The following is a 27,221-nucleotide window of genomic DNA, read 5'->3' as shown; positions in this document are numbered from 1 at the left end:
GACTTGCTCTCGGAAAGACTCCTTTGTCCGTTGTTCTCCACTCTTCTCACAGCTCCTGGCTTGTTTATTGTGCATGACCACACAGGAAATGGGCTTTGGGAAGTATGACCTCCTTGGTGAATGTTCAGCCACTTCTTGCTGGTACAAGCATGAAGGGCCTAAAAGTTACTTTAAATCTTGGCCAGCCAAAAGCCTATGTATGTGTGTGGGGAGGGGGAAAGACATACATAACATAAAGTTCATCATTTTAACCATCTTTAAGTATAAATTTCAGTGGCATTAAGTATATTCGCATTGTTGTGCAACCATCACCACTTCAAGGTTCATTCATATAGAAGGTGTGAAAATTTCCTTTTTTATATAGAATGGATAAACAACAAGTTCCTACTGTATAGCACAGGGAACTATATTCATATCCTAGGATAAACCATAATGGAAATGAATATAAAAAAGAATGTATAGGGAGTTCCCCGGTGGTCTAGTGGTTAGGATTCCAGGCTTTCATTGCCCTGATCCAGGTTCAGTCGTTAGTCTGGGAACTGAGATCCTATAAGCTCTGCAGTGCTGCCAAAAAAAGAGAAAAAAAAAAGAATGTATATATGTGTATAACTGAGTCACTTTGCTCTGCAGCAGAAATTAACTTTGAAAATCAATTATGCTTCAATAAAAAATAAATTTAAAAATACTTCCATTCTTTTTAAGGCTAAATAACATTCCATTGTAGGTGTGTTGTTATTGTTCAGTTGCTCAGTCATGTCTGACTCTGCAACCCCAGGGACTACAGCACGCCAGGCTTCCCTGTCCTTCACCAACTCCCAGAGTTCTCTCAAACTCATGTCCATTGAGTCAGTGATGCCATCTAACCATCTCATCCTCTGTCGTCCCCTTTTCCTCCTGCCTTCAATCTTTCCCAGCAGCAGGGTCTTTTCCAGTGAGTCAGTTCTTCGGATCAGGTGGCCAAAGTATTGAAGTTTCAGCTTCAGCATCAGTCCTTCCAATGAATATTCAGGACTGATTTCCTTCAGGATGGACTGGTTGGATCTCCTTGCAGGCCAAGGGACTCTCAAGAGTCTTCCCCAACACCACGGTTCAAAAACATCAATTCTTTGGCACTCAGCTTTCTTTATAGTCCAACTCTCAAATCCATACATGACTACTGGAAAAACCATAGCTTTGACTAGATGGACCTTTGTTGGCAAAGTAATGTCTCTGCTTTTTAATATGTTGTCTAGGTTGGTCATAGCTTTTCTTCCAAGGAGCAAGCATCTTAATTTCATGGCTACAATCACCATCTGCAGTGATTTTGGAGCCCAAGAAAATAGTCTGTCACTGCTTCCATTGTTTCCCCCTCTATTTGCCATGAAGTGACGGAAATGGATGCCATGATTTTAGTTTTTTGAATGTTGTTTTAAGCCAACTTTTTCACTCTCCTTTTTCACTTTCCTCAAGAGTTTCTTTAGTTCCTCTTTACTTTCTGCCATAAGGGTGATGTCATCTGCATATCTAAGGTTATTGATATTTCTCCCGGAAATCTTGATTCCAGCTTGTGCCTTATCCAGCCTGGCATTTCACATGATGTGCTCTGCATATAAGTTAAACAAGCAGGGTGACAATATACAGCCTTGATGTACTCCTTTCCCAATTTGGAACCAGTCTATTGTTCCATGTCTGGTTCTAACTTGCTTCTTGACCTGCATACAGATTTCTCAGGAGGCAGGTGAGGTGGTCTGGTATTCCCATCTCTTTAAGAATTTTCCACAGTTTGTTGTGATCCACAGAGTCAAAGGGCTTGGTGTAGTCAAGTAAGCAGAAGTAGATGTTTTTCTGGAACTCTCTTTCTTTTTTGATGATCCAGTGGATGTTGGCAATTTGATCTCTGGTTCCTCTGACTTTTCTAAATCCAGCTTGAACATCTGGAAGTTCACGGTTCAAGTACTGTTGAACCTGGCTTGCAGAATTTGAGCTAGCAGTGAGATGAGCGCCCGTCTTGTCAAAGCTATGGTTTTTCCAGTAGTCATGTATGGATTTGAGAGTTGGACTATAAAGAAAGCTGAGCGCCAAAGAATTGATGTTTTTGAACTGTGGTGTTGGAGAAGACTCTTGAGAGTCCCTTGGACAGCAAGGAGATCAAACCATTCAATCCTAAAGGAAATCAGTCCTCAATACTCTTGGAAGGACTGATGCTGAAGCTGAAACTCCAATACTTTGGCCACCTAATGTGAAGAACTGACTCACTGGAAAAGCCCCTGATGCTGGGCAAGATTGAAGGCAGTAGGAGAAGGGGACGACAGAGGATGAGATGGTTGGATGGTATCACCGACTCAATGGACTTGAGTTTGAGCAAGCTTCAGGAGTTGGTGAAGGAAAGGGAATCCTGGCGTGCTGCAGTCCATGGGGTTGCAAAGAGTCGGACATACCTGAACTGAACTGAGATGAGTGCAATTGTGCAGTAGTTTGAACATTATTTGGCATTGCCGTTCTTTGGGATTGGAATGAAAACTGACATTTTCCAGTCCCGTGGCCTCTGCTCAGTTTTCCAAATTTGCTGACATATTGAGTGCAGCACTTTCACAGCATCATCTGTTAGGATTTGAAATAGCTCAACTGGAATTCCATCACCTCCACTAACTTTCTTCGTAGTGATGCTTCCTAAGGCCTACTTGACCTAGAGCCAGGACCTAGAGTATGGCTCTAGGTGAGTGATCACACCATCGTGGTTATCTGGGTCATGTTCCCTTGGTATCTCTAATTTTCTTGAAGAGATCTCTAGTTTTTCCCATTCTATTGTTTTCCTCTATTTCTTTGCATTGTTCACTTAGGAAGGCTTTCTTATCTCTTCTTGCTATTCTTTGGAACTGTGCATTCAGATGGTTGTATCTTTCCTTTTCTCCTCAGAGTATGAAAGGGCAAAAAGATATGACAATGAAACGTTATTGTATGTATACACCACAGTTTGTTTATCTATTTGTCTGTTGATGGATATACTTGGATAGCGCCACCTTTTGGCTATTTAAAATAATACTACTAATGAACATAGAAAAGTAATTAAGTATTAGTCGCTCAGTCGTTGGGACCCCAATGGACTGCAGCCCACCAGGCTCCACCGTCCGTGAGATTTTCCAGGCAAGGATACTGGAGTGGGTTGCCATTTCCTTCTCCAGGGGATCTTCCCAACAAAGGGTTCGAACGCAGATCTCCTACACTGCAGGCAGATTCTTTACTGACTGAACTACAAGGGAAGCCCATTGAAAAGTGAAAGTCGCTCAGTCCTGTTCAATTCTTTGCAACCCAGTCCATGGAATTCTCCAGGCCAGAATATTGGAGTTCGTAGCTGTTCCCTTCTCTAGGAGATCTTCCCAATCCAGGGATCGATCCCAAGTCTCCCACGTTGCAGGTGGATTCTTTACCAGCTGAGCCACCAGGGAAGCCCAGGAGTACTGGAGTGGGTAGCCTATCCCTTCTCCAGTGGATCTTCCTGACTCAGGAATTGATCCAGGATCTCCTGCATTGCAGGCAGATTCTTCACCAGCTGAGCTATCAGGGAAGCCATATGAACATTACAGTTGCCTGTTTTCAGTTCTTTGAGGTATATACTGAGAAGCATATAGTGCTGGATCATGTGGTAATTCTACGCTGCTGTTGTTGTTGTTTTAGGAACTGCTATGCTGTTTTTCATAGCAGTTGCACCATTTTGTATTCCCAGTAGCAATGCACAAGGATCCAGATTTCTCCACAGCCTCACCAACACTTACTTTCCTTTTTCGTCCCTTCTTCTTCTATTTTTTTTTTTTTTTAATACTTGCCATCCTAGTGGGTATGAAGTGGTATCTCACTGTGGTTTTGATTTGCATTTCCCTCATAACTAGTGATGTTGAGCATCTTTTTATGTGCTTTTGACCATTTGTATACTTTTGGGAAAGTGTCTATTCAGATCCTTTGCCCATTTTTTATAATTTTATTTATTTATGTTTGGCTGTCCTAGGTCTTCATTGCTCTACAAGCTTCTCTCAAGCTGCAGTGAGCAGGGCTACTCTCCAGTTGCAGTGATCATACTTCTCACTGTGGTGGCTTGTCTTGTTGCAGAGCACAGGCTCTAGGTGCATGGGCTTCTGTAGTTATGGCTCCTGGGCTCTAGAGCCCAGGCTCAACTTGTGTGGTGCACGGCCTTAGTTGCTCCATGGCATGAGGGTTCTTCCTGGATCAGGGATCGAACCCATGTCTCCTGCACTGGCATGCGGATTCTTTACCACTGAGTCACCAAGGAAGCCCTGCTCATTTTTAAATTGGGTTGTTTCTTTGTTGTTGAATTGTTGAAGTTCTTTATATATTTTGGATTTTAATCAGATATGTGATTAACAGATATTTTTTCCCATTTCATGTGCTGCCTTTTCACTCTATTGATAGTGCCCTTCAATGCACAAAATTTTTAGTTTTGATGAAGTCCAATTCATCTATTTTTCTCTTATTGCCTATGCTTTTGGTATCATATGCAGAAAAATCATCACCAAATTCAGTATCATGAAGATTTTCCCTTGTGTTTTCTTCTAAGAGTTTTATAGTTTTAGCTTTTATGTTTAGGGTTTTATAGTTTTAGCTTTTATCCATTTTGGGTTCAATTTTGTATGTGGAATAAGGTAAAGTTCTTACTTTCTTATACATGTGAATATCCAGTTTTCCCAGCACTATTTATTGAAAAGACTGTGCTTTTCCCATTGAAAGGTCTTGGAATCCTTATTAAATCATTTGACTATATATGCAAGGGTTCCTAAGCTGTCTGTTTTATGCCTCTCTTTATGCTGGTACCATACTGTTTTGATTACTATAGCTTTGTAGTAAGTTCTGAAATCAGGAAGGGTGAGACCTCCAACTCTACTCTTCTTGTTCAAAATTGTTCTGGCTATTCAGGGTCCTTTGAGATTTCCTGTTATATTTAAGTTGTCAATGCTTTTTTCTTTCTTTCTTTCTTTCTTTTTTCAATTTAGGCTCATGGTTTCTTTGACAATACCATTACCTCAAAATATTTTTGATGTGTAAGTCAGAATTCTCCAGAGGAACATAGCCTGTAGGATTGTGTGTGTGTGTATATCTATACCTATCTGTTTATCTGTCTATAGAGAGGTGTTTTTTTTTTTTTTATAGAGAGGTTTTAATGAATTGGCTCATATGATTGTGGAAGCTGGCAAGTCCACAATCTGCTGGGTAGGCCAGCAGCTGGAGACTCAATAGAACAATTGATGTAATAAAAGTCTGAAGGCAGGTCTACTGGCAGAATTCCTTCTTTCTCAGGGAAAGTCAGTCTTTTTTCTGTTAAGGCCTTCAGCTGATTAGATGAGACCCAGTCAATTTATGGAGGATAATCTGCTTTACTCCTTCTGACTTAAATGTTACCCTCACCTGAAAAGTACCTTCACAGAAATGTCCAGAATATTTGACCAAATATATGCATGCTGTGGCCTAGCCAAGTTGACACAAAATTAGCACAATAGATTTCTGCTCTCTTTGCTTCTAGTCAGATCCATGTGACACAACCACACTCCAGTTCTTTTCTAGATAGAATTTTCAAGCTGATATATTTATCTCCTCCTAGTATCCCCTTGCCTCACTTCCAATGTAATGATGGCTACATTGAGGTCATCTGAAATAATAAGTGGGAAGGCCACAGTCTTCACCTGATATTTGCCTTAGAGATGACCACATCTTTCAACTCATGTTGTCTGAGAACTTTTTCAATCTTATACAATTTCTAGTCCAGAAACAGTCACTTTTAGTGACCCTGAGAGGCCCATCGTTTCTGGACTTCCTCTGCCTGAAAAATAAGCTAATCCTCACCTAAATTCACCTCTTTCTCCCAATACTTTATGAAGGTACCTGGGCTAGTTATTAAGTTATTGTTTCAGCTCCAAATCCACCCTTCTACTTTCTACTATGAGATACTGGACCTGGGACTTTGCAAATCACATTGCTATTGACGGCGGGCTCTATGTTTGACTCTGCCAATAAGGGCCACTAGAGGGAGATAGTGAGGTCAGAGGAGGAAGAAAAGACTGCTTTCTTCAGTTTGCTTCCTGTTCCTGTGAGATCATCCTAAACTATGCTCCTTCACCCCAGCAGCAGCAGTGTCATCCTGTAGCAGCAGCTGAATCCACTTGCAGTTTTTTCCAAAAATTGCAGACCCTGCTTCGTGGCGTACCAATCAGAGACACCAACACCATCTCTGTAGCACCTCTTTCTCAGAAGTGTTGGTCTCTCCTCCACCAACACTAAACTTAGAGGTCTGAGTTTCAACTCTGTAGGACCCCTCTTCTAAGTTTCCAAGTTTTAGTAATTCCAAACTCTTCCTTTTGTTCTCCTAGTCCTAGGAGTTTAGATGCTTCTTACTATTGCTGCCTCCATAGAATCTGTTTTCTTTTCACCCTTTCAGATAACTAATAACAATGTTATACCTAGAATGGCTAATCATTCTGTTTATTACATTTTCTCCAGTGACTTGTGTGGTTTCTTTCTCATCGGCAGGACCCTGAGGGATACAGAAATTGGCGCTAGGAGGGGTCCCAGGGAATCGACTGAGAAGATGGGATTAGGGAACTGTTTTGGTTGTGTCATGGGGTTTGAATGTGTTGAGCTTCTTGCCAATGAGAAATGTGATGCTGCTAATTCATGGCATGCTGCGGCAACATGATTAATCAAATTATCACCTGTGGTTATTTGTGATGCGTGATAACTAAAGCAAATGCCTTGGGGGCCCAAGTGGCTGTTGTACTTGACTGTATGGCAGTGAGGATGACTACAGGGACTGCAGTGATGATGACCGCAGAAGGAATTCTGAGAGCATGAGTCCTCGCAGAAAGAAGATGACAAGCTGGGGCCTTTAAACTCTCAGCTCAAAGCATGGTCAGAGAGTCACAGAGCTTCCATGATAGCCCATGAAAGATCTCTTATTTCTTGTAGTCACCAGACTTATTAGCTACAAATAGAACAAAAATATAGTGCATGTTATTGAATGTTATCAGTTGAATTCAGTCTTACTAAGCCTTTCCTGTGACTGAGAAGGAATGGGACCTTGAAACTTGGAATGGACACATCTGGTTTGATATTCTCCTAGGTTCTCAGAGTCTCCATTCCACAAGTGGATGGGACAAAGGGCAGTGATCAGCACTTGCGAGTTTTATGAGACAGCCTATCACTTCTGGCTTCCCTGGTGATTCAGTGGTAAAGAATCTGCCTGTCAATGCAGGAGACATGGGTTCGATCCCTGGGTTGGGAAGATCCTCTAGAGAAGGAAATGGCAACCCACTCCAGTGTTCTTATGGGGGAAATCCCATGGACAGAGGAGCCTGGTGAATTACAGTCCAGGGATCGCAGAAGAGTCGGACATGACTGAACGACTGAACAACTACAACTGCCACTTCCGCTCACATCCCAACAGCCAGGAGCCAGTGTCTCTCTGTAGCAGAGGCTGGGAACTGTGGGCGTTGATGAGAATGGGCAGTTTATACCACACTAAATGGGCCACTAGTGACCCACTGAAGATAGAATTCTTGGGGGAGTAACATAGAAGCCAAGCTGCAAAAAGCTAAGAAATGATTAAGTGACAAGGAAGTAGTAGCTATTCTTACTAAAGAAGTAATAGCTACTCTTATTTAATAAGAGTAACTAATGCTTAAAATTTTCCAAGCCAGGCTTCAGCAATACGTGGACCATGAACTTCCAGTTATTCAAGCTGGTTTTAGAAAAGGCAGAGGAACCAGAGATCAAATTGCCAACATCCGCTGGATCATCAAAAAAGCAAGAGAGTTCCAGAAAAACATCTATTTCTGCTTTATTGACTATGCCAAAGCCTTTGACTGTGTGGATCACAATAAACTGTGGAAAATTCTGAAAGAGATGGGAATACCAGACCACCTGACCTGCCTCTTGAGAAGCCTGTATGCAGGTCAGGAAGCAACAGTTAGAACTGGACATGGAACAACAGACTGGTTCCAAATAGGAAAAGGAGTACGTCAAGGCTGTATATTGTCACCCTGCTTATTTAACTTATATGCAGAGTACATCATGAGAAATGCTGGACTGGAAGAAACACAAGCTAGAATCAAGATTGCCAGGAGAAATATCAATAACCTCAGATATGCAGATGACACCACCCTTATGGCAGAAATTGAAGAGGAACTAAAAAGCCTCTTGATGAAAGTGAAAGTGGAGAGTGGAAAAAGTTGGCTTAAAGCTCAACATTCAGAAAATGAAGATCATGGTATCTGGTCCCAATTCATGGGAATTCAATTCCTCTAATTCATGGGAATTAGATGGGAAACAGTGGAAACAGTGTCAGACTTTATTTTTGGGGGCTCCAAAATCACTGCAGATGGTAATTGCAACCATGAAATGAAAAGACGCTTACTCCTTGGAAGGAAAGTTATGACCAACCTAAATAGCATATTCAAAAGCAGAGACATTACTTTGCCAACAAAGGTCCATCTAGTCAAGGCTATGGTTTTTCTAGTGGTCATGTATGGATGTGAGAGTTGGACTGTGAAGAAAGCTGAACGCCGAAAAATCGATGCTTTTGAACTGTGGTGTTGGAGAAGACTCTTGAGAGTCCCTTGGACTGCAAGGAGATCCAATCAGTCCACCCTAAAGGAGATCAGTCCTGGGTATTCTTTGGAAGGACTGATGCTAAAGCTGAAACTCCAATACTTTGGACACCTCATGCGAAGAGTTGACTCATTGGAAAAGACTCTGATGCTGGGAGGGATTGGGGGCAGGAGGAGAAGGGGACTACAGAGGACAAGATGGCTGGATGGCATCACCGACTTGATGGACATGAGTTTGGGTGAACTCCGGGAGTTGGTAATGGACTGGGAGGCCTGGTGTGCTGCAATTCATAGGGTCGCAAAGAGTCGGACATGACTGAGTGACTGAACTGAACTGAACTGAATGAGAGACAAGAATGGCAGAAAGCAAAGAGGAACTGAAGAGCCTCTTGATGAGGGTGAAAGAGGAGAGTGAAAAAGCTGGCTTAAAACTCAACATTCAAAAGACTAAGATAATGGTGTCTGGTCCCATCACTTCATAGCAAATTTTATTTTCCAGGGCTCCAAAATCACTGGGGACAGTGACTGCAGCCATAAAATTAAAAGAAGAAAGCTATGACAAACTTGCTCCCTGGAAGAAAAACTATGACAAACCTAGACATCATGTTAAAAAGCAGAAACATCACCCTGCGGACAAAGGTCCATATAGTCAAAGCTACAGGTTTTCCACTAGTCATGTATGGATGTGAGAGCTGGATCATAAAGAAAGCTGAGCACCAAAGAATTGATGCTTTGGAACTGTCTTGCTGGAGAAGACTCTCGAGAGTCCCTTGGACTGCAAGATCAAACCAGTCAATCCTAAAGGAAATCAGTCCTCAATATTCATTGGAAAGACTGATGCTGAAGTGGACGCTCCAATACTTTGGCCACCTGATGCGAAGAGCCAAATCATTTGAGAAGACCCTGATGTTGGGAAAGACTGAGTGCAGGAGGAAAAGGGGGCTACAGAGGATGAGCTGGTTGGATGGCATCACCAACTCAATGGTCATGGGTTTGAGCAAACTGGGAGATAGTGAAGGACAGGGAAGCCTGGCGTGCTGTAGTCCACAGAGTAGCAAAGATTCGGACATGACTGAACTACTGAAAAACAACAAACGAGAGGGGAAAAGATAAATCTGAAGCTAGTAAGGAGGTAGCCAAACATACAAAGTTGTTTCTGTGATTGGTTCTTTAGTTTAGTTTTGCTTTTTAATTGATAGAGAGAACTGAGCATGAATTTGTAGTCTCAATGAACAGGAAGAGAGATAGGACATTCATGGAGGGTTGGCCATGGACAGAATGGGGCCTGCACCTTTAAGATAAGAGGAAAGGATAGAAACAAATAGAGAAATGTGAGGTAGACAGGAGGGTAGCTGACAATCAAACCGGATTGTTTTAGTTTCTATAAAGTGACAAAGAGCCAGAATTAGGGTTGCAAGAAGATCCAGTTGAGGTGGGACAGGAATCTGTCCTTGAACCTGTGAGTCCAGCTTTGTGACTTTGTTCCACAGCCAAGGAGCAAGAGGGGAGGCTCATCAAATCCAGAATCTTCGGCACCAAGGGCATGAATCAGTGGCTTTTAGCATGTGTAACAATTAAGGATCCTTAAGGTCACAGTTGATGTTCAAGCTGGTTTTAGAGAAGGCAGAGGAACCAGAGATCAAATTGCCAACATCTGCTGGATCATTGAAAAAGCAAGAGAGTTCCAGAAAAACATCTATTTCTGCTTTATTGACTATGCCAAAGCCTTTGACTGTGTGGATCACAATAAACTGTGGAAAATTCTGAAAGAGATGGGAATACCAGACCACCTGACCTGCCTCTTGAGAAATTTGTATGCAGGTCAGGAAGCAACAGTTAGAACTGGACATGGAACAACAGACTGGTTCCAAATAGGAAAAGGAGTACGTCAAGGCTGTATATTGTCACCCTGTTTATTTAATTTATATGCAGAGTACATCATGAGAAATGCTGGACTGGCAGAAACACAAGCTAGAATCAAGATTGCCAGGAGAAATATCAATAACCTCAGATATGCAGATGACACCACCCTTATGGCAGAAATTGAAGAGGAACTAAAAAGCCTCTTGATGAAAGTGAAAGTGGAGAGTGAAAAAGTTGGCTTAAAGCTCAACATTCAGAAAATGAAGATCATGGAATCCGGTCCCATCACTTCATGGGAAATAGATGGAGAAACAGTGGAAACAGTGTCAGACTTTATTTTTCTGGGCTCCAAAATCACTGCAGATGGTGACTGCAGCCATGAAATGAAAAGACGCTTACTCCTTGGAAGGAAAGTTATGACCAACCTAAATAGCATATTCAAAAGCAGAGACAGTACTTTGCCAACAAAGGTCTATCTAGTCAAGGCTATGGTTTTTCCTGTGGTCATGTATGGATGTGAGAATTGGACTGTGAAGAAAGCTGAGCGCCGAAGAATTGATGCTTTTGAACTGTGGTGTTGCAGAAGACTCTTGAGAGTCCCTTGGACTGCAAGGAGATCCAACCAGTCCATTCTGAAGGAGATCAGCCCTGGGATTTCTTTGGAAGGAATGATGCTAAAGCTGAAACTCCAGTACTTTGGCCACCTCATGTGAAGAGTTGACTCCTTGGAAAAGACTCTGATGCTGGGAGGGATTGGGGGCAAGAGGAGAAGGGGACGACAGAGGATGAGATGTCTGGATGGCATCACTGACTCGATGGACCTGAGTCTGAGTGAACTCCGGGAGTTGGTGATGGACAGGGAGGCCTGGCGTGCTGCGATTCATGGGGTGGCAAAGAGTTGGACATGACTGAGCGACTGATCTGATCTAATCTGATCTGAACGTCACAGTTGCTGTATTTACCCCTCTGCATCCTGTATTCTGACTTCCTTTCTCTTATCCTAGTCTCCAGTTCTTTTTGCTATACTTTTCCTTAATCTTTCCAGTAATCCCAGTGTGGTGGACAGACCCTAAGGGAAGCCTCAGTGATTGCCTCCTGGTATTCACGCTTTTGTGTGATTCTCTCAACTTCAAGTGGGACCTGTGACTTGCTTCTCACCTACAGAACATGGTGAAGGTGTCGGGCTGTCACTCCAGTTACATATATAAGCTATGTTATTTAAACTCTGCGTTAGCAGCCTGGAGCTAGAGACTCTCCTTGTGAGCCTGAGGAAGTAAGCAGCCGTGTTGGAGAGGCCCACGAGGCAAGGAACTGGGGTGACCTCAAGGCACTGACTGCAGATGGCCTCTGGAACCCCAGAGAGGCCTCCAGGTGACAGCCAGGCCCTCAGTCAGACAGTCATAAGTTCTGCCCACAAAGTCTGAGTGGGTTTGCAGGTGTTTTCCTCCCCACTTGAGTTCCCAGACGAGCATGCAGCCTTGCTGACACCTTGTCTGCAGCCTTCTGAGATTAAGCAAGGGACTCAGCTAAGCTGTCCTGGGCCCCTGACCTGGAACCTGTGAGATATAAGATGTTGTTTTAAGCCGCTACGTGTGTAGTAATTTGTTACACAGCACTTAAAAAACGAATACACCCTGAACTCTCGAAAAACACTGGGGCCCTGTGGCATCCACCCCATCAGGGGATAGGAAGACTGGGTCTGGGTCCTGATTGCAGAGCTGGGTGAAGGGGGCAGAGATGTGCCGCACAGACTCCTTGGGCATTTTGAAGTTCACGACAGTAATTAACAGGCCGCTGGCCTTCCAAGCAGATTATGTCCCGAGCCCACCCCTGCCGGCCCCGGGAGATGCCTGTCCATTAAGTCTTCAGAGATGGGTGGTGAAGCCTGGCCCTGGAAATCCAGATTGCCAGAAGTAGATCACCTCTCAAATCTCGGGGCTTGGCACGGTGCCCGGCACCCAGGGGACGCCCAACAAATGGTCTGACTGCAAAAGAGCAGAAAGCGTCCTGGAGCGCGCCTCCGCGGCCGCGTCCTCGTGCGGCAGCGATCGGACCGGCCCGGGATGGGGTCCGGGCCCTGCGGCGGGTCGGGACCCGGCCGCCGCGCGGCCGCAGCGCCATCCCGAGCCCGGGCGGAGGGGGCGCTGCGGCGGGAGGCCGCGCGGGGCGGGGCGGGGCGGGCCGGCCATGGGGCCGCCCCCTGCGAGCGCGCGCCGCGCGCGCCGCCGCCGCTGCTGCCGCCGCCAGCGCTACCACCTCCTCCGCTCGGCCCCGGTCCCCGTGCGGCCCGGCCGGCCCGCGGGGCGCGGAGCCGAGGTCCGCGGCCGGCCGCATGAAGGACTGCGAGTACCAGCAGATCAGCCCCGGGGCCGCCCCGCCGCCCGCCTCCCCTGGGGCGCGCCGCCCCGGCCCCGCCGCGCCTCCCGGCCCGGGCCCCGGGCCCCCGCCGCCCGCCGCCGCGCCGCGCTGGAGCAGCAGCGGCAGCGGCAGCGGGAGCCTCGGCCGCCGCCCGCGGCGCAAGTGGGAGGTGTTCCCGGGCCGCAACCGCTTCTACTGCGGCGGCCGCCTCATGCTGGCCGGCCACGGCGGCGTCTTCGCACTCACGCTGCTGCTCATCCTCACCACCACCGTCCTCTTCTTCGTCTTCGAGTGAGTTCCGCGGCGCCCCCCAACCCTCCCCGTCCCCGCCCCCCGAGGTGCCCCGTCCCCTCCGGTCCCCGTTGCCCCCTGCCGCTCACCTCACCTTCCCCAGGCCTTGATGGACACTCCAGCTCCTCTGGTCGCCTGCCGGGCACCCCGTCTCCTCTACCACCTCCCCGACTCTCCACCCTTTGCAGCACCTGCCAGGCACCCTCCTTTCGCAGCCCCTCCTTGGCCGGCATCTTCCCTGTGCCTCTCAGAGTCTGCCCTCGGGCCTCTCCCGTCTCCTTGCTTATCCCCCATCTCTCCTTCCTGGTCCCCTCCAACCCTCCCAGACTCGGCATCTCCCCCTTGCCCATGTGGATCATCATCTAAGCTGGTCCCCTCCGTCCCTGCCAGCCGCCTCATCCCTGCCCCTCCCTTAGTACCCCCTCCTTCCCTGGCATTCTGCCTTTGCCAGCTTCTGGCCAGGAACACCGCCCTCCCCGTGTCTCTCCAGGACGCCCATCCTTTCTGCCTTCTTGGAAGCTGCCCCAGGCCTCTGCAGCTCCTATCCTAGCCTCTGGACTGTCTCTTGCCACCAGCTTCTTTCTGACCCCTCCAGACATCTTATCTCTGTATCCCTTCCAGACAACTTCTGAATGTCTTCCTTGGCGTCTGGCTATATACTCTCACCTCCAGTTTCCCCAGCCATCTTCCCTATTCCCTCCAGGGTTCCCTAGTCATCTCTCTACTCTCAGACTCGACCCCCTAACTTTCCCCTCAGTGGTTCTCACCCTAGACCCTCATCTTTGGGCCTCTCAGACCTCCCCTTTCCCCTTCTGCACCTTCCTCATTTTCTCCAGAGCTTTCTGCTCTTCCCTCTCCTCCTGTGGTCCCCCCAGACATCTCCCAGCCCCCTGCCCCCGCCCCCTGACTTCCTGGCTTGCTTCTCTTCCCAACACTCCAGAGCACCTTCTGGCTGGTTCCATGGCAGGAACAGCTGTAGCGCCTTGTTATTTTTCACGAGTCCGAAGTATTTCTGTGTGACAGGTCATATTTGTCTCCGTGGGCGTTTGACCTCTTCATGTCCCCAGTGACCCAGGACTGGCCCACACAGATTCTCCGTTTTAGGGATGGAGGAAGGGACGCGTGTCCCTTTACCAGGTCACATCTTTGAATCAGAAGTTTTCTACTGTACGCTTGATCTCCAGCTTGAGCCACCTCTCCCTGATTTCCTTGCATGCACACACACTCGGGCTGCGTGAGTCCCACCTCTCCCTGATTTCCTTGCATGCACACACTCGGGCTGCGTGAGTCCCACCTCTCCCTCTTCTGCTGCCCACCCTTCTTTGTGGTCTTACTCAGTTACCCAGGTGGTCGGGAACGCCATCTCTGCAGCCCGCGAGCGGGTTCAGATTTCAACTCCACCAGGCATTAAGTGAGTGACTTTGGGGCATCACTTTGCTTCTCAGACCCCAGTTTCCGTATCTATAAAGCAGGATTTATGACATTACCCATCCCTTCAGGGTGTCACGAGATGACATGAATCTAGGCACGTAAGCTTTCAGCTGGTAATAGGCGTCTAGAGCTGGCTGCTGCTATTACTTGTCATCACCAGAAAACCCTTCCCAAGGGCCCTGGCTGGGCTGCCACAAAGACAGGGGCCCCCAGGTACCCTTTCCAGTTGCCAGGCCCTGTTTCTGCAACCTTGGGCTTCCCCTTGAAGCAAGGTGAAGACTTTCTACAAATTAGATTCTCCCTTTCAGCTTGCCTTTCTGACTCAGGGTGGGTTAAAAAGTTCTGCAATAATGAGCAAGCAGAAGCTCTGGGGAAGCTCCACCGGTCCCCAGCATGGCCCCTGGGCTGAGTTTCAGATCCACCTCCTTGGGCTGGCCCATGTGGGTCTTTTGAAAGTGCATTTTCCAGCCTCCCTCGGGCTCCACCAGGCCCTCCCAGCCAGGGCCCTAGCTGAGGCAGGAGGAAGTGGTGCTTGCTCAGGCTGGCCCCTGTGACCCCGTAGTGTGGGATCTGGTCCGTTCAGAAGCAGGACTTCCTCTGGACTGAGGGGATGTCTTCACGGGTGCCAGGCTTGTCCCCAGAGAGGGAGGGGCAGCGAGGACTTCTGGGTTCCAGGAGGGCTGGTAGAGCATCTCCTCTTTGTCTCTGCTCCTCCTCACCTGGGCTGGTGGCGTTGGCAAGAAGGTTTGGGTTCAGGCCCAGAGCTCACCTGGGCCTCGACTGGGGTGGGGGCTCGGTGGGGGCCCCGGGTAGGGGAACACTATTGGTGAGGGCCTGGAGGGTAAGAGGACTCTCTCAGGGCTCTCAGCAGGGACCTTTCCTGATGTGAATGGTGTTCTCTTCTGTTGGGTTGGGTGCGTTATTGCACAGGCATCCCAGCTTCTGCCCTGCTTCCTACCCCACACAGCAGCCAGAGGGCTCCTTTAATTCCACGTCAGATCTGAATATCCCGTGGCTCTCTAGATAAGAGCTGGAGCCCTGGTGATGGCTTCCTCCCTGTCCCCTCTCCTCCCACTGTCCCCTGTGCCCTCCCTCCCAGGCTCAGTAGCCTCCGTGTGCGCTCCGACCTCAGGGCCTTTGCATGGTTTGGGATGTTCTTCCTTTAGAGAGCCACCTGGCTCCCTCCCACACTTTCTCCTGTCCTTCCCTGACCATCCCTATAACAGAGGCAGCTGCACCCCAGCCTCCTGCCACCTCTGCCCTGACTTATTCTCCAAAACATTTACCTCCATCTGACATACGGTACTTATGCTTTGGTTAGCTTCTTGCCTTTCTCTATGGGAACAGGAATTTATTCTCACTGTTGTACCCACAGTGCCAAGAACAGGGCTTGGTATGTAGTAGGCACTCGATACAGTAACTATTTTACAGTACAATAGAAAATACATGTATTTGTTGAATGAAATGGACAGAGCATTTGCTGGGAGCCTGGAGACCCCCATCCTGCTGTTGCCTGGCCAGATGACTTAGGATCTGCCCATGGGCTTTGGGGTCCTCCCTCAGTAAAACCAGGCGGCCAGAACTTGCTGTCTCTGAGGGCTTTGCAAGTCTCAGACTTCAGGTCTTCTCCGTCTCCCAAGAAGTCTAGTTGTACGTGAACTTTTCTGAGTTGTCATGTGGGTGACACGGAGGGCCCAGCTCTGTTTGAGACTCAGGCCCGGGGACCGCTGATGTGTTTGGAGCAGCACGTGGCCCCCTGGGAGCCCTTGGTTTTGGCAGTCTCTGCTCCTCAAGGGAAGGGCCTCTCTGGAGGCCAGACCCTCCGACAGCGGAGGCTCCAGAAACTGTAGATAACCCACAGGTTTGTTCCTGCTGCTTCGCCGGCTCCTGGAACCTGGGCTGACTCAGGCCTCCCAACGCCCAGTCATCCCCAGATAGTAGTTTCTCAGCCCGCCAGGGGCCACCCTGGCCCTGGGACGGAAGGCCACGCAGGACGCTAGTTAATAGTATAGGTGGGCCTCAGCGTTAGACCTGTGCGCGGGCTGTTTGTTGGGGCTCACCGGGGCCAGGGGGCCTGGCAGAACCGAGCGGGGATGCCGGTCTCTGGGTGACAGTGGCTGGACCAGGCTCTCCCCTCAGCCCCCCTTTACCTGGCGGACCCGACTCATTCAGGTTCTAGCCCAGGCTTTCTCTCCTCCAGCCAGTCTTTCCTAACTGTTCTGCTACTTCTGTCTTCCCCATTATACAGGCTACACCCTGTGTGGCAATTCTTTGTTTACATATCTGTTTTCCCCACTAGACTAAGCCTCATTGAAAGAGCAGGGGGACTCTTGTCTTCCTCACAAGCAGCCATTATCCCTGCTGCTTGTTAAAGGTATTGCCTTTAAGACTGGAATTATGTTAGTCACTCAGTCGTGTCTAACTCTTTGCGACCCCGTGGACTGTAGCCCACCAGGCTCCTCTGTCCATGGGATTTCCCAGGCAAGAATACTGGAGTGGGTTGCCATTTCCTCCTCCAGGGGATCTTCCTGACCCAGGAATTGAACCCCAGTCTCCCACATTGCATGTGGATTCTTTACCACCTGAGCCACCAGGAAGACGGAAAAGACCTCAGTAAACACATGTGGAGTGACCGAATAAATGTGTGAACATCGTCATGGATGAGTCATCTCAGGTGACAGTCCAGTTCATTGGTGGCGCCTGCCTGAAACTCTGTGTGTAGAAGGATTCGGAGGTTGCAGCCAAGTGCAGGGGTTGAGTGCCAGGACCTATTGGTCACGTCTGCCAGGTGCTCAGGGAGAAAGTGCAAGGATCAATTAGTGATGTCTGCTCTAGGCACGGAAGGGCAGGGCGGAAGGACATAAAGGCATGTGGCCGCACTCACCCAGGGGCCGTACCTCTGCATCCGTTCAGGACCATGGGGTGTTTGCTGGGATGACAGCGCCTGCCTGGAGCTGCAACCCTGTGCCCCAGGCAGCCCCCGGGGTATCTGCTCACGCCTCTCTCCCTCTCTTTTTCCAGCTGTCCTTTTTTGGCCCGCCACCTGACCCTCGCCATCCCCATCATTGCTGCCATCCTGTTTTTCTTCGTCATGAGCTGCCTGCTGCAGACAAGTTTCACCGACCCTGGAATCCTGCCCCGGGCCACGGTCTGTGAGGCAGCTGCCCTGGAGAAACAGATCGGTGAGGCTCCTGCTCCAGCTGCGGCTGTGTCTGCAAACTGCGCCTTCCTTGATTTGAGAGGAGGCCTGATTTTCTCTTCCCACAGTGTGCTAGGCCCTGGGGGTCCAGGGACGAGCAGGGCCAGCTGGAGCTGATGCTAGAGTGCAAGCAGCAGAGGATAAGCAAGTGAGCGGATAAGCAAGAAATACCTGCATGGGAGGGCTGGTGTTGACAGCCAGATAGTCCTGAGTACTTACAGGAGGCTGGGCTCTGTGTTCACCTCTTTATATGCATGATCTCATGTAATCCTGCAGTAATCCCGTGAGACAGGTGCTGTTGTTATTCTCCTTTTACTGATTGATTACCTTGGGTCTCTCAGAAGTTAAGTAAATGGTCACAAGTCACACAGTAAGTGGAAGAGCCCAAATAGGACCCTAGGCACTCTAACCAGAACCCCTGCTTTTAAAAATTCATACGCACTTATTCATTCAATCATCAAACATTTACTGAGCCCCTACTACGTGCCAGACACCATTTCTAGATACAGTAGCAAACAAATCCGATGATAATCCCTGTCTTCTTGGAGCTGACATTCCAGTGGGAGGAGAAAGACAGTTAGCAAATATCTAGGCTACGACACAGAGAAGAAGGAAGCTTGGGGAGGCAGGGGGAGAGCTGGGGGGAGGGTATACAATTGTATAGGGGGGTGGATGCCTTGTGAAGCAGCTGATACCCGAGCAAAGACACGAGGACCTGCAGAGATGAGGGGTTGAGCCGCTGCCGCTGTCTGGGGAGAGCTCGCTGGGGTGGGGAGTGGGCTGGTCTAGATGAGATGGTCAGGCCGGCCCTCGGGAGGAGGTGGCCTTGAGATAAGCCAGTCACGTGTGGCCTGGACACAGTAAAAGCAAAAGCTGGGAGCGGTGAGCAGACTGGTGTGTTTGAGGGACGGCAGGAAGGCCGGCATGGCCACAGAGGACCTGTGCCACCAGCACCCAGGTGGCCCTTGGCCTCCCAGAGCCGCTGCACAGGTTGCCCCCCCAGGTGGCCGGGCACCGCCACAGCCAGGGCCTTAATCTCAGCCTGCTCCACCCTGGCTCCTTCCTGCTGAGCAGTGACGTGGATGGTTGCACACCTCGGGGGTTTCCGGTCCGTGGTTGGCTCCTTCCTCTAACAGGGTGACTCTCAGACAGACTTTTGAATAAACGCCCAGCTGCCTCTGAAGAGCCATGGCAACCCCGCGAGGGGCAGAGCCCTGCGGCATCTGTCCTGGAAGTCCGTCCACTGATGCTCTGGAGCAGCTTGGGGGGGCACGCTCACCCGTGCCTGTCTGTTCTTTGTCTCCTTCCACTGCCCTGGCCTGTCCTCGGCCACACCCTCGGTTGCCTTTTTCCCCAGCCTGCATCCAGCTTCCTTCCTTCCTTCTTGCACCCCTGGGCCCTTGTCACTCAGCCTCCCGGTGTCCGCCGTTCCAGTGTCCCAGGTCTGACCCGGCAGCTGGTTGCGGGCAGCCCCGTTTCTCCTCCCTCCAGGTCGGGGCTAATGAGGCTGGATTAATGTCCAACTCAGTCTGGGCCGCAGAGGCCTGGCTGCCTGGCACCCTCCGGCCTCTCCGTGAGCTGTTTGGGTCGTACTGACCGGAATAATCCCCAGGTTCAGGGAGAGCCTGACTGTGCTGAGTGCATCCCATCCTTTATTCCCGTAGATCCTTGCAGCTATGAGGCTGGCTGTGCCGCTGCGGAAACTGAGGCAGAGGGTCCCATGGCCCCGGAGCCTCAGCTCCCAAACCCTGTGTTTTTCCTCCTGGGATTGCGGCCGGGACACGTCCTGGTCTTCCACGCCACGTGCTGTTTGTTCTTAAGTCTCAGTTCAAGTGTCTGGGAACCCTGTGTGACCCCAGTGGGGCCATACCTTTGAAGTAGCTTCCCAGAGCGCCTCGTCCTTCCGGCTTGGCCCTGGGTCGTTACAGAATCGTCAGGCAGGCCCAGCAGTCTTTCCTAGGTGGTGAGTGTGTTGTTCACTTTGTCTGCACGTGGGGGCTGAATGCACCAGCCTCTGTGAGGCCCTCCTCGCTTCCTTCAGTGACCAGTGGAAAGACAGTTGGAATGTTTCCCAATTAGATGTCATCGGTTTGGCCATTCATGAGTCAGTTCTGTATGCTGACTCCTGACTGCCGGGAGAGGAGGCACGGAGGTGGGGGTTGGGGTGCGAAGCTGATGTGAACCCTCCCTCTGGGGGTCTCCAGGCTTGCTCAGTCCCCGGGGGAAGCCCCGTCTGGCCGCCACAGGTGAGATCGGGTGTTGGAAGAGGATAGAAGGAACCAGGAGTGTCTTCTGCTGAGAGGTTTCAGGGAGGCTTCCTGGAGAGGTGCCCTGAGCCAAACCCTGAGGTGTGAGTGGACTTCAAGCACAGGAAGGTGTGTGAGGGGAGCTCCCCTCCATCAATGGGGCCCAAGGAGAGGACAGTGGGACAAAGGGGCCGGTGTGGATGCTGAGCAGGCAGTGTTAGCTGGACACGGATGCTTCAGATAATTTGGAGCATGGGGTGGAGACAGTTTTGTGGACCCCTGAGCGTCAGGGTTGGAAACATCCCTTTGAGATCAGTTCCCTAGCCTGGAAGGTGGCATCTTTGGGGCCTTTGAATTCTGAACTTGAGCTGGAGGCTTCTCCTCAAGGTGAAACATATTTTCTTTAAAAGGACTAACATCACTGAGCCTTTTTACAAAATGTTTATTTACTTTTTATCGATTGATGATTGCCTTGCAACATGGGTTTGATTTCTGTCATAAATCAACATGAATTAACCACGGGTGAACTCTGTCCCCTCCCTCTGGAGTCTCCCTCCCTCCTCTCTAGGTTATGACAGAGCCCAGTTTGAGCTCCCTGAGTCATACGGCAAATTCCCACGAGCTGTCCCTTTAGCGGTGGTCGTGGAGAGGGTGGTGGCCGCAGCAGCACCCAGAGCTGTGGAGCGAGTCACGGCCTGTGGTGTCCCTGAGCCTTTTCGAGAAGGTTGGGGGCTGACTCTGAGGCAGGTGAAGTTGTTTATATAAACATGAGCTGGTCACTGGGGACCTGCACCCGTGCAGACAGTGTGATCCTCTCGCTTTGGCCCCATAGACAGCAATTCCAGGCGCACAGGATCTGGTTCGAGGGTTCACACCCTCTAAGGACCGTCTGGGGTGGGGTGGCCAGCGCCTCACAGTTTGCCCGGGACGGTCCCTGTTTTAGCGGTAGATGTCTGGGGAAACCCCAGAGGCTCAGGCCGACGGCGGTGGTGGGCCACCCTGGTCTGAGCCCCTGAGTTGACAGCCAGTGAGACTGGCATCTGGACCGCCTGCAGGCTCTGGGCAGCTGGAGAAGGGGTAGGAGGGGGCAGCATTGCCCCTGAAAGCCCCTGGTGTGATGGGAGGTCATGGAAACACCCGAATCCGGGTGATAGACACTCTCCTAGCCACGGTTACAGCTCACACGACAGAAACAAGCTGCCTCTCCCTCCGCCGCCACACGGCAGGTCACAAACCACATCCTGTCTGTCTCCAGGATGTCTCCCGTGGGGGTCCTTCTGAAGCCCACTGCCCCGGGGAGGACAGCTCATTGTCCACCCCGCTGGCTCAGTGCTCCACCGGCCGCTCTCCCTTCGGTCGCAGTCTTCTCTCCAAGATCCACGTTAGACCCGGCCCCCTGCCCCCAGCTCAGAACGTGGGCCGCCCCCAGTGCCCTCAGCCCTGTTTCCGGAAGATCGGCCATTGACGTACAACCTGAGTGGTTTTGCCCTTTCAGCATCTCACCTTGGTACCCTCCTTTCTTTAGAGTTTTCCAGTAAATGGCTTGCTTTTAAATGTATTTTTCCATTGGAAAATGTGTATCACCCCTGTTAGCAGAAGCCACTTGTTCCAAGTAGAAGATTATCGTAAGGACAAAAGCATAAGAGTGTTACAGAATCCTTGGTGGTTACAGTTGCCTGTGGAAAGCAGTTACTTTGAGGCCTGTGACGATCAGGCCTGTGAGCTGAGACCTTGCCCTGATGGAGTCAAGGCGTGAAAGAGAATTGAAACTGGGAATGCCTTTTCTCTTCACGTGATTCAGGGCTGCTTAGTGTCATGACCCGGAGACACACCGTCCCCCACCTTCCTGAAAGCTCACCCCCTGAGGCACACTGGCCTTCAGAACCAAGGTGGGCTCGGGGCCACCCTTCCCTCCTCACCTCCTTCCACTCCCCGGCTCCCCAGCTACACTGCACACTCTTGCCTTGGCTCCCGGGGTCCCCTCTGCTGCCGTGTTCTGCCCCCACCCGCATGAGCCTGAGGTCTCACTCTTTCCCGTTTTCCCATCCAGTGCAGCTTCTTCATCCCTTCTTGCTCTCTTTTCTTTTAAATGTTTATTTTTACATTTATTTGTGTATTTGCGCCAGGTCTAGGTTGCGGCACGCAGGATCTCTGTTGCCCCTATTGGGATCTTTTCACTGAGGCTTACGAGCTTGTAGTTGCAACATGGGGGATCTTAGTTCCCCACCCAGGGATCGAACCTGTATCCCCTGCATTGCAAGGTGGATTCTCAACCACTGGACCACCAGGGAAGTCCCTCTCATTGCTTTCTTGAATGCTGCCTCTTGCCCCCCTGCCCCACGTATTCCACTCTGTCTTCTCATGGTGTTGAGTGCAGACACTGGTAACAGCGTTGATTGACCATCCCTGGGTTACATCTTTCCATCTCTCATTGGCATCATCATCTGACAAGGTCGAAACTGCCATCACCCAGCGAGGAGGCTGAGGCTCAGGGAGGTTGAGCAACTTCCTCCAAATCACAGGCTAACGAGGGGCCAGGCCAGGTTTCACAATAAGGTCACGCTGGTCCCAGAGTCACTGTACTTGACTCGGTGCCTCCTGCGCTGACTCTGTAATTATCCACTGCTCCTGCTCACTCTGCCCCCAGGCCAAGCTCTTCCTGTATCCCCAGGCCTGCCAGGAAGCCTGCCTGTGGCAGGGGCTCCATAAGGAACAGAACTGGTCAGGCGGAGATTGCAATGACCTCAGTGCTCACAGCCTGGCCGCCCTGGCTGACATCAAGCCTGGGAGCTGGGCACCCACAGCTGTTTCCTCCGCAGGTGGGGCAACGGGAGGGCAGCATCGGGGCCCAGCAGGGCAAGTAGAAGTGCTCGGTCTCCCCTCCTAACACCTCCTCAGTAGCTCATGGCCAGCCCCAGGGGCCTCCCTGCCAACCACGGGATTTTGGTTCAGCCCTAGCCATTCAGGCTCACTCTGCAGAGCTGGGGCTGCGTGTCTCTGGAGCTTAGGTTGGGGTGAAGAGACCCAGAGCAGGCCCTCGGTTGAGAGAAAGGTGTAGGAGATCCATTTCCTTCTCCCAGCCCTTTAGCGAGAAGGAGCCTCCCACTCATTACCACGTCCCGGGGGGCTTTAGTTTCCCACCTGGGGGTGCCATTTTTACTTCTTGGGGCAGAGCCTGCACCAGACGGAGCCCCGGAGGAGATCTTAGATTCCCGCAGGGCAGGGATAGCCTGTCTCATTACTGCTGCTTCATTCATTTCTGCAACAACTGTGTTCTGCGCTGAGTAACAATGCAACCACGTTTGACTCACCTCTGGGTACTTAGCTCTATCTCCCTTACCCGCCACCCTGGGCCTTGTACAGTAACTTGACATCACAGATGCTTGTGTCTGGAAGAAGGGACAGATGAATGCCCTGGAGGACAAGGGTTCTAATTTCAGCCCCACCTTGTACTGTTGGAGTGAAGTGGATAAAAGTCGGGCACACATCCCAGCCGGGTGTTTGGGTACAAGTGAAACAGGGAATGTGCACTCACTTTGAAAGTGGTTTTCCTCTGCTGAAAGTGAAGAGGCTTGAGCCTTGTGGTCGGCGTGGGTAGAGGCCTTGGCTCTGGGCACTAACAAGTTACCACTGGTGATGGGTGCCAGGAGGAATGGGGTTGAGGAAGATTCTGAGGCCAACTCCAGGGCGGTTATTGGTCAGCACTGTCTGACCTGAGAAAAAGCAAACAGTTGCTTGTCTTCCCCTACTCCACGTGGGGCTCCCCTGTGTAGCAGCACGCCCACAAGGCCTCCTTTGCCCCGTCTAGGACCCTGCAGTTGGTGACCTTACTCAGCATCTGGGTGGCACCCTTGTACCAATGTGGCCCTTTTTTCTTCTCCACCTTCAGCTCCCAGCAGTCTGAAGATGCTGGGTGCACAGAGCCTCACTTCCTCTTTCTCAGAGTTTTAGAGAGGAGGAGGCCTGGCTGCTGGAGGCCAGAGCATACAGGCAGGAGTTCTCTTCCTGCCCTGGGGAGAGGTGTGGGCACCCCTGTGCCCTGGGAGGGCCTCTGGGAATCCAGTGAGGGGTCCAGTAACTTTTCTCTTGGCCCCTGAAGAGGGTCTGGGGCTGTTCTTCACTCACAGCTGGGTTGTGTTGTCAAGTCTCTTCATAAATCAGTTGTTTGGAATATAGTGTTCCATAGAAACAACACCAGTAATAGTAATGGCTAGTGTTTATTAATCTCTTGCCAGCTGCTTGACACTTCGCTAAACCCACTTGATGAATTCTCGCCTGATCTCCTAACAGCACTAGGAGGTGGATTCGATTATGGCCCATTTTCTTTTGCAGCAGATGAGGGCACAGAGAGGTTAAGCAACTTGACACACAACACAGCTAGTAAGCGCCTGGGCCAAGATTCGTATCCACGTGCCTGTCTGGCTCCAAAGCCTGTATCCAAGTCTGGGAGACACCAGTGGGCAGGGGCAGGTGCTGGGACCTAGGGCCTGAGGAACAGGATTATGGTTGAGTTTGCAGCAGTATCAACAGCTTTGGGAGGAGCTGGGGGGTTCTATACCCTACGTGTCACAGCCTGAGCTGTTTGTCAGGACTGAGGCTCCTGTGAACCCAGTGCTGTGCTCAGGGCTGCCCTCCCAGCCTCTCACTCAGCCCTCACCATGGCTCTGTGAGAGTGAGACAGTCTTGTCTCCATTTTATGGATGAGGAAACTGAGGCTCAGAGAGGTGAAGGGACTTCCTAAAGTAGCAAGTGACTAGCAAAACCAAGGTTCAAACCCAACGTTTCAGACTCCAGGTCCTGTGCCTTGCTTGTTATTATTGTTCAGTTGCTCAGTCGTGTCTGACTCTTTGTGATCCCATGGACTGCAGCACGCCAGGCTTCCCTGTCCTTCATCATCTCCCAGAGTTTGCTCAAACTCATGTCCATTGAGTCAGTGATGCCATCCAACCATCTCATCCTCTGCTTGCCCTCTTCTCCTTTTGCCTTCAGTCTTTCCCAGCATCAGGGTCTTTTCCAAATAAGTCACCTCTTCGCATCAGATGGCCAAAGTATTGGAGCTTCAGCTTCAGCATAAGTCCTTTCAATATTCAAGAGTTGATTTCCTTTAGGATTGACTGGTTGGACCTGCTTGCAGTCCAAGGGACTCTCAAGAGTCTTCTCCAACACCACAGTTCAAAAGCATCAGTTCTTCAGCACTCAGCCTTCTTTATGGTCCAGCTCTCACATCCATAGATGACCACTGGAAAAACCATAGCTTTGACTATATGGACCTTTGTTGGCAAAGTAATATCTCTGCTTTTTAATACACGTCTAGGTTTGTCATAGCTTTTCTTCCAAGGACCAAGTGTCTTTTAATTTCATGGCTACAATCACTGTTTGCAGTGATTTTGGAGCCCAAGAAAATAGTCTGTCACTGTTTCCATTGTTTCCCCATCTGTTTGCCATGAAGCGATGGGACCGGATGCCATGATCTTCGTTTTTTGAATGTTGAGTTTTAAACCAGCTTTTTCATTCTCCTCTTTCACTTTCATCAAGAGGCTCTTCAGTTCCTCTTTGCTTTCTGCCATGAGGGTAGTGTCATCTGCATATCTGAGATAATTGATATTTCTCCTGGCAGTCTTGATTCCAGCCTGTGCTTCATCCAACCCAGCATTTCGCATGATGTACTCTGCATATAAGTTAAATAAACAGGGTGACAGTATACAGCCTTGACGCAATCCATTCCCAATTTTGAACCAGTCTGTTGTACCATGTCTAACTGTTGCTTCTTGACCGGCACACAGATTTCTCAGGAGGTAGGTAAGGTGGCCTGGTATTCCCATCTCTTTAAGAATTTTCCAGTTTGTTTGACTGTCATCCACACAGTCAAAAGCTTTAGTGTAGTCAATGAAGCAGAAGTAGGTGTTTTTCTGAAATTCTCTTGCTTCTGTGATCCAACGGATGTTGGCAATTTGATCTCTGGTTCCTCTGCCTTTTCTAAATCTGGCTTGTACATCTGGAAGTTCTCAGTTCACATACTGTTGAAGCCTAGCTTGGAGGATTTTGTTCATGACCTTGCTGGCATGTGAAGTGAGTGCGGTTGTGTGGTAGGTTGCACATTCTTGCTGCTCCTCATGAAAACAGCTGTTGTAAGTACTTACCAGGGCTTCCCTGGTGGTGCAGTGGTAAAGAACCCGCCTGCCAATGCAGGAGACGCAGGTTCGATCCCTGGGTCGGGAAGATCCCCTGGAGTAGGAAATGGCAACCCACTCTGATATTCTTGCCTGGGAAATCCCATGGACAGAGGAGCCTGGCAGGCTACAGTCCATGGGGTTGCAAAGGGTCAGACACGACCGAGTGACTGAGCGCACACGTACATACTCACTGAGTGCCAGTTCCTTGACCTGTACCCTTGCTGATCCTTTCCATTCTTCAAGGTGGTCGTCATTATTTGTCTGCTTGGACAGATGCAGGTTCACAGAGATTAAGCAGCTTCCCAGAGGGCACCAGCTCCAGGTGGGAGGGTCAGGGCGTAAACTGCAGGCCCGCCTGTGTCTCTGCCCCTTGCCTGCTGCCTCACAGGTCCTAGGCCCCAGGGCTGCCTGTTGGTCCCACTGTCTCTGCTCTCAAGCGATGTAGTGTCCAGCTGGGGAGACAGTGTACGCACACAGCAGTCCTGTCACAGCTCAGCACGGGGTCGAGGGCATGTCCTGTGCTGTGTGTGAGGCTCCTGTGGTCAGAGAGGCTGCTGCTGAGGCCCAGTGAGTCCTGGTGAGCAGAGAGAAGGGAGGCCCGGCTGGGTCATGGGGGGCAGGAAGCCAGGGCAGAGTGGCGGGAACAAAGCTGGAAACGGAGGTTGAACACAACTGTGGAGGGCCCTGATATCAGGACGAGAAGTTTACCTTTATCCTATTTTTTTTAGGGGAGGCCAGTGAATAGTTTCTGAGCTGGGAAGTGACTTGAAAGGGGTTATTTAGGGGAATGTGATGGTGAGTGCAGGGCAGGTTAAAAGGCAGCGGGATTGGGAGCAAGAGTCTTTTGGGGGTACTGTTCGGTAATATGGGCCTGGGCTGGGATGGGGGTTGGGAGTGGAGAGGGATGGTGATGAAGAAAGAACTTGACCAGACCTAGTGACTGGCCAGGCCCAGATGAAGGAGAAGGAAGGGTCTGTCCGGGGAACTCCAGACTGGGTTCCCCTGGCTCAGTCACTCACCGGCTGTGGGACCTCGGACAAATCCCGTAACCTCCCTGGGCCTCTTTCCTCAT

At 50.3% G+C, this 27,221-nt stretch overlaps 1 protein-coding gene across 6 annotated transcripts in view; it reads left to right on the top strand.

Annotated features, from left to right (window-relative positions):
* Positions 1–12,687: 12,687 nt before the first annotated feature.
* ZDHHC18 (zinc finger DHHC-type palmitoyltransferase 18) overlaps positions 12,688–27,221 on the top strand; it is a 28,369-nt gene continuing 13,835 nt past the window's right edge. For 5 of the 6 annotated variants that reach the window (XM_061392162.1, XM_061392177.1, XM_061392171.1 and 2 more), the window contains exons 1-2: positions 12,688–13,100; positions 17,553–17,713. In XM_061392162.1, coding sequence (XP_061248146.1) covers positions 12,784–13,100; positions 17,553–17,713 — 478 coding nt within the window. In that variant the 5' untranslated portion in view covers positions 12,688–12,783. Of the gene's footprint in view, positions 13,101–17,050; positions 17,206–17,552; positions 17,714–27,221 lie in introns of all 6 variants that reach the window. The other variant, XM_061392151.1, reaches the window with a different exon arrangement.

The sequence above is a fragment of the Bos javanicus genome, chromosome 2, assembly GCF_032452875.1.
Source record: "Bos javanicus breed banteng chromosome 2, ARS-OSU_banteng_1.0, whole genome shotgun sequence".
NCBI lineage: Eukaryota > Metazoa > Chordata > Mammalia > Artiodactyla > Bovidae > Bos > Bos javanicus.
Note: the sequence above shows the minus strand (reverse complement) of the source record. Positions and strands in the feature narration are given on the sequence as shown.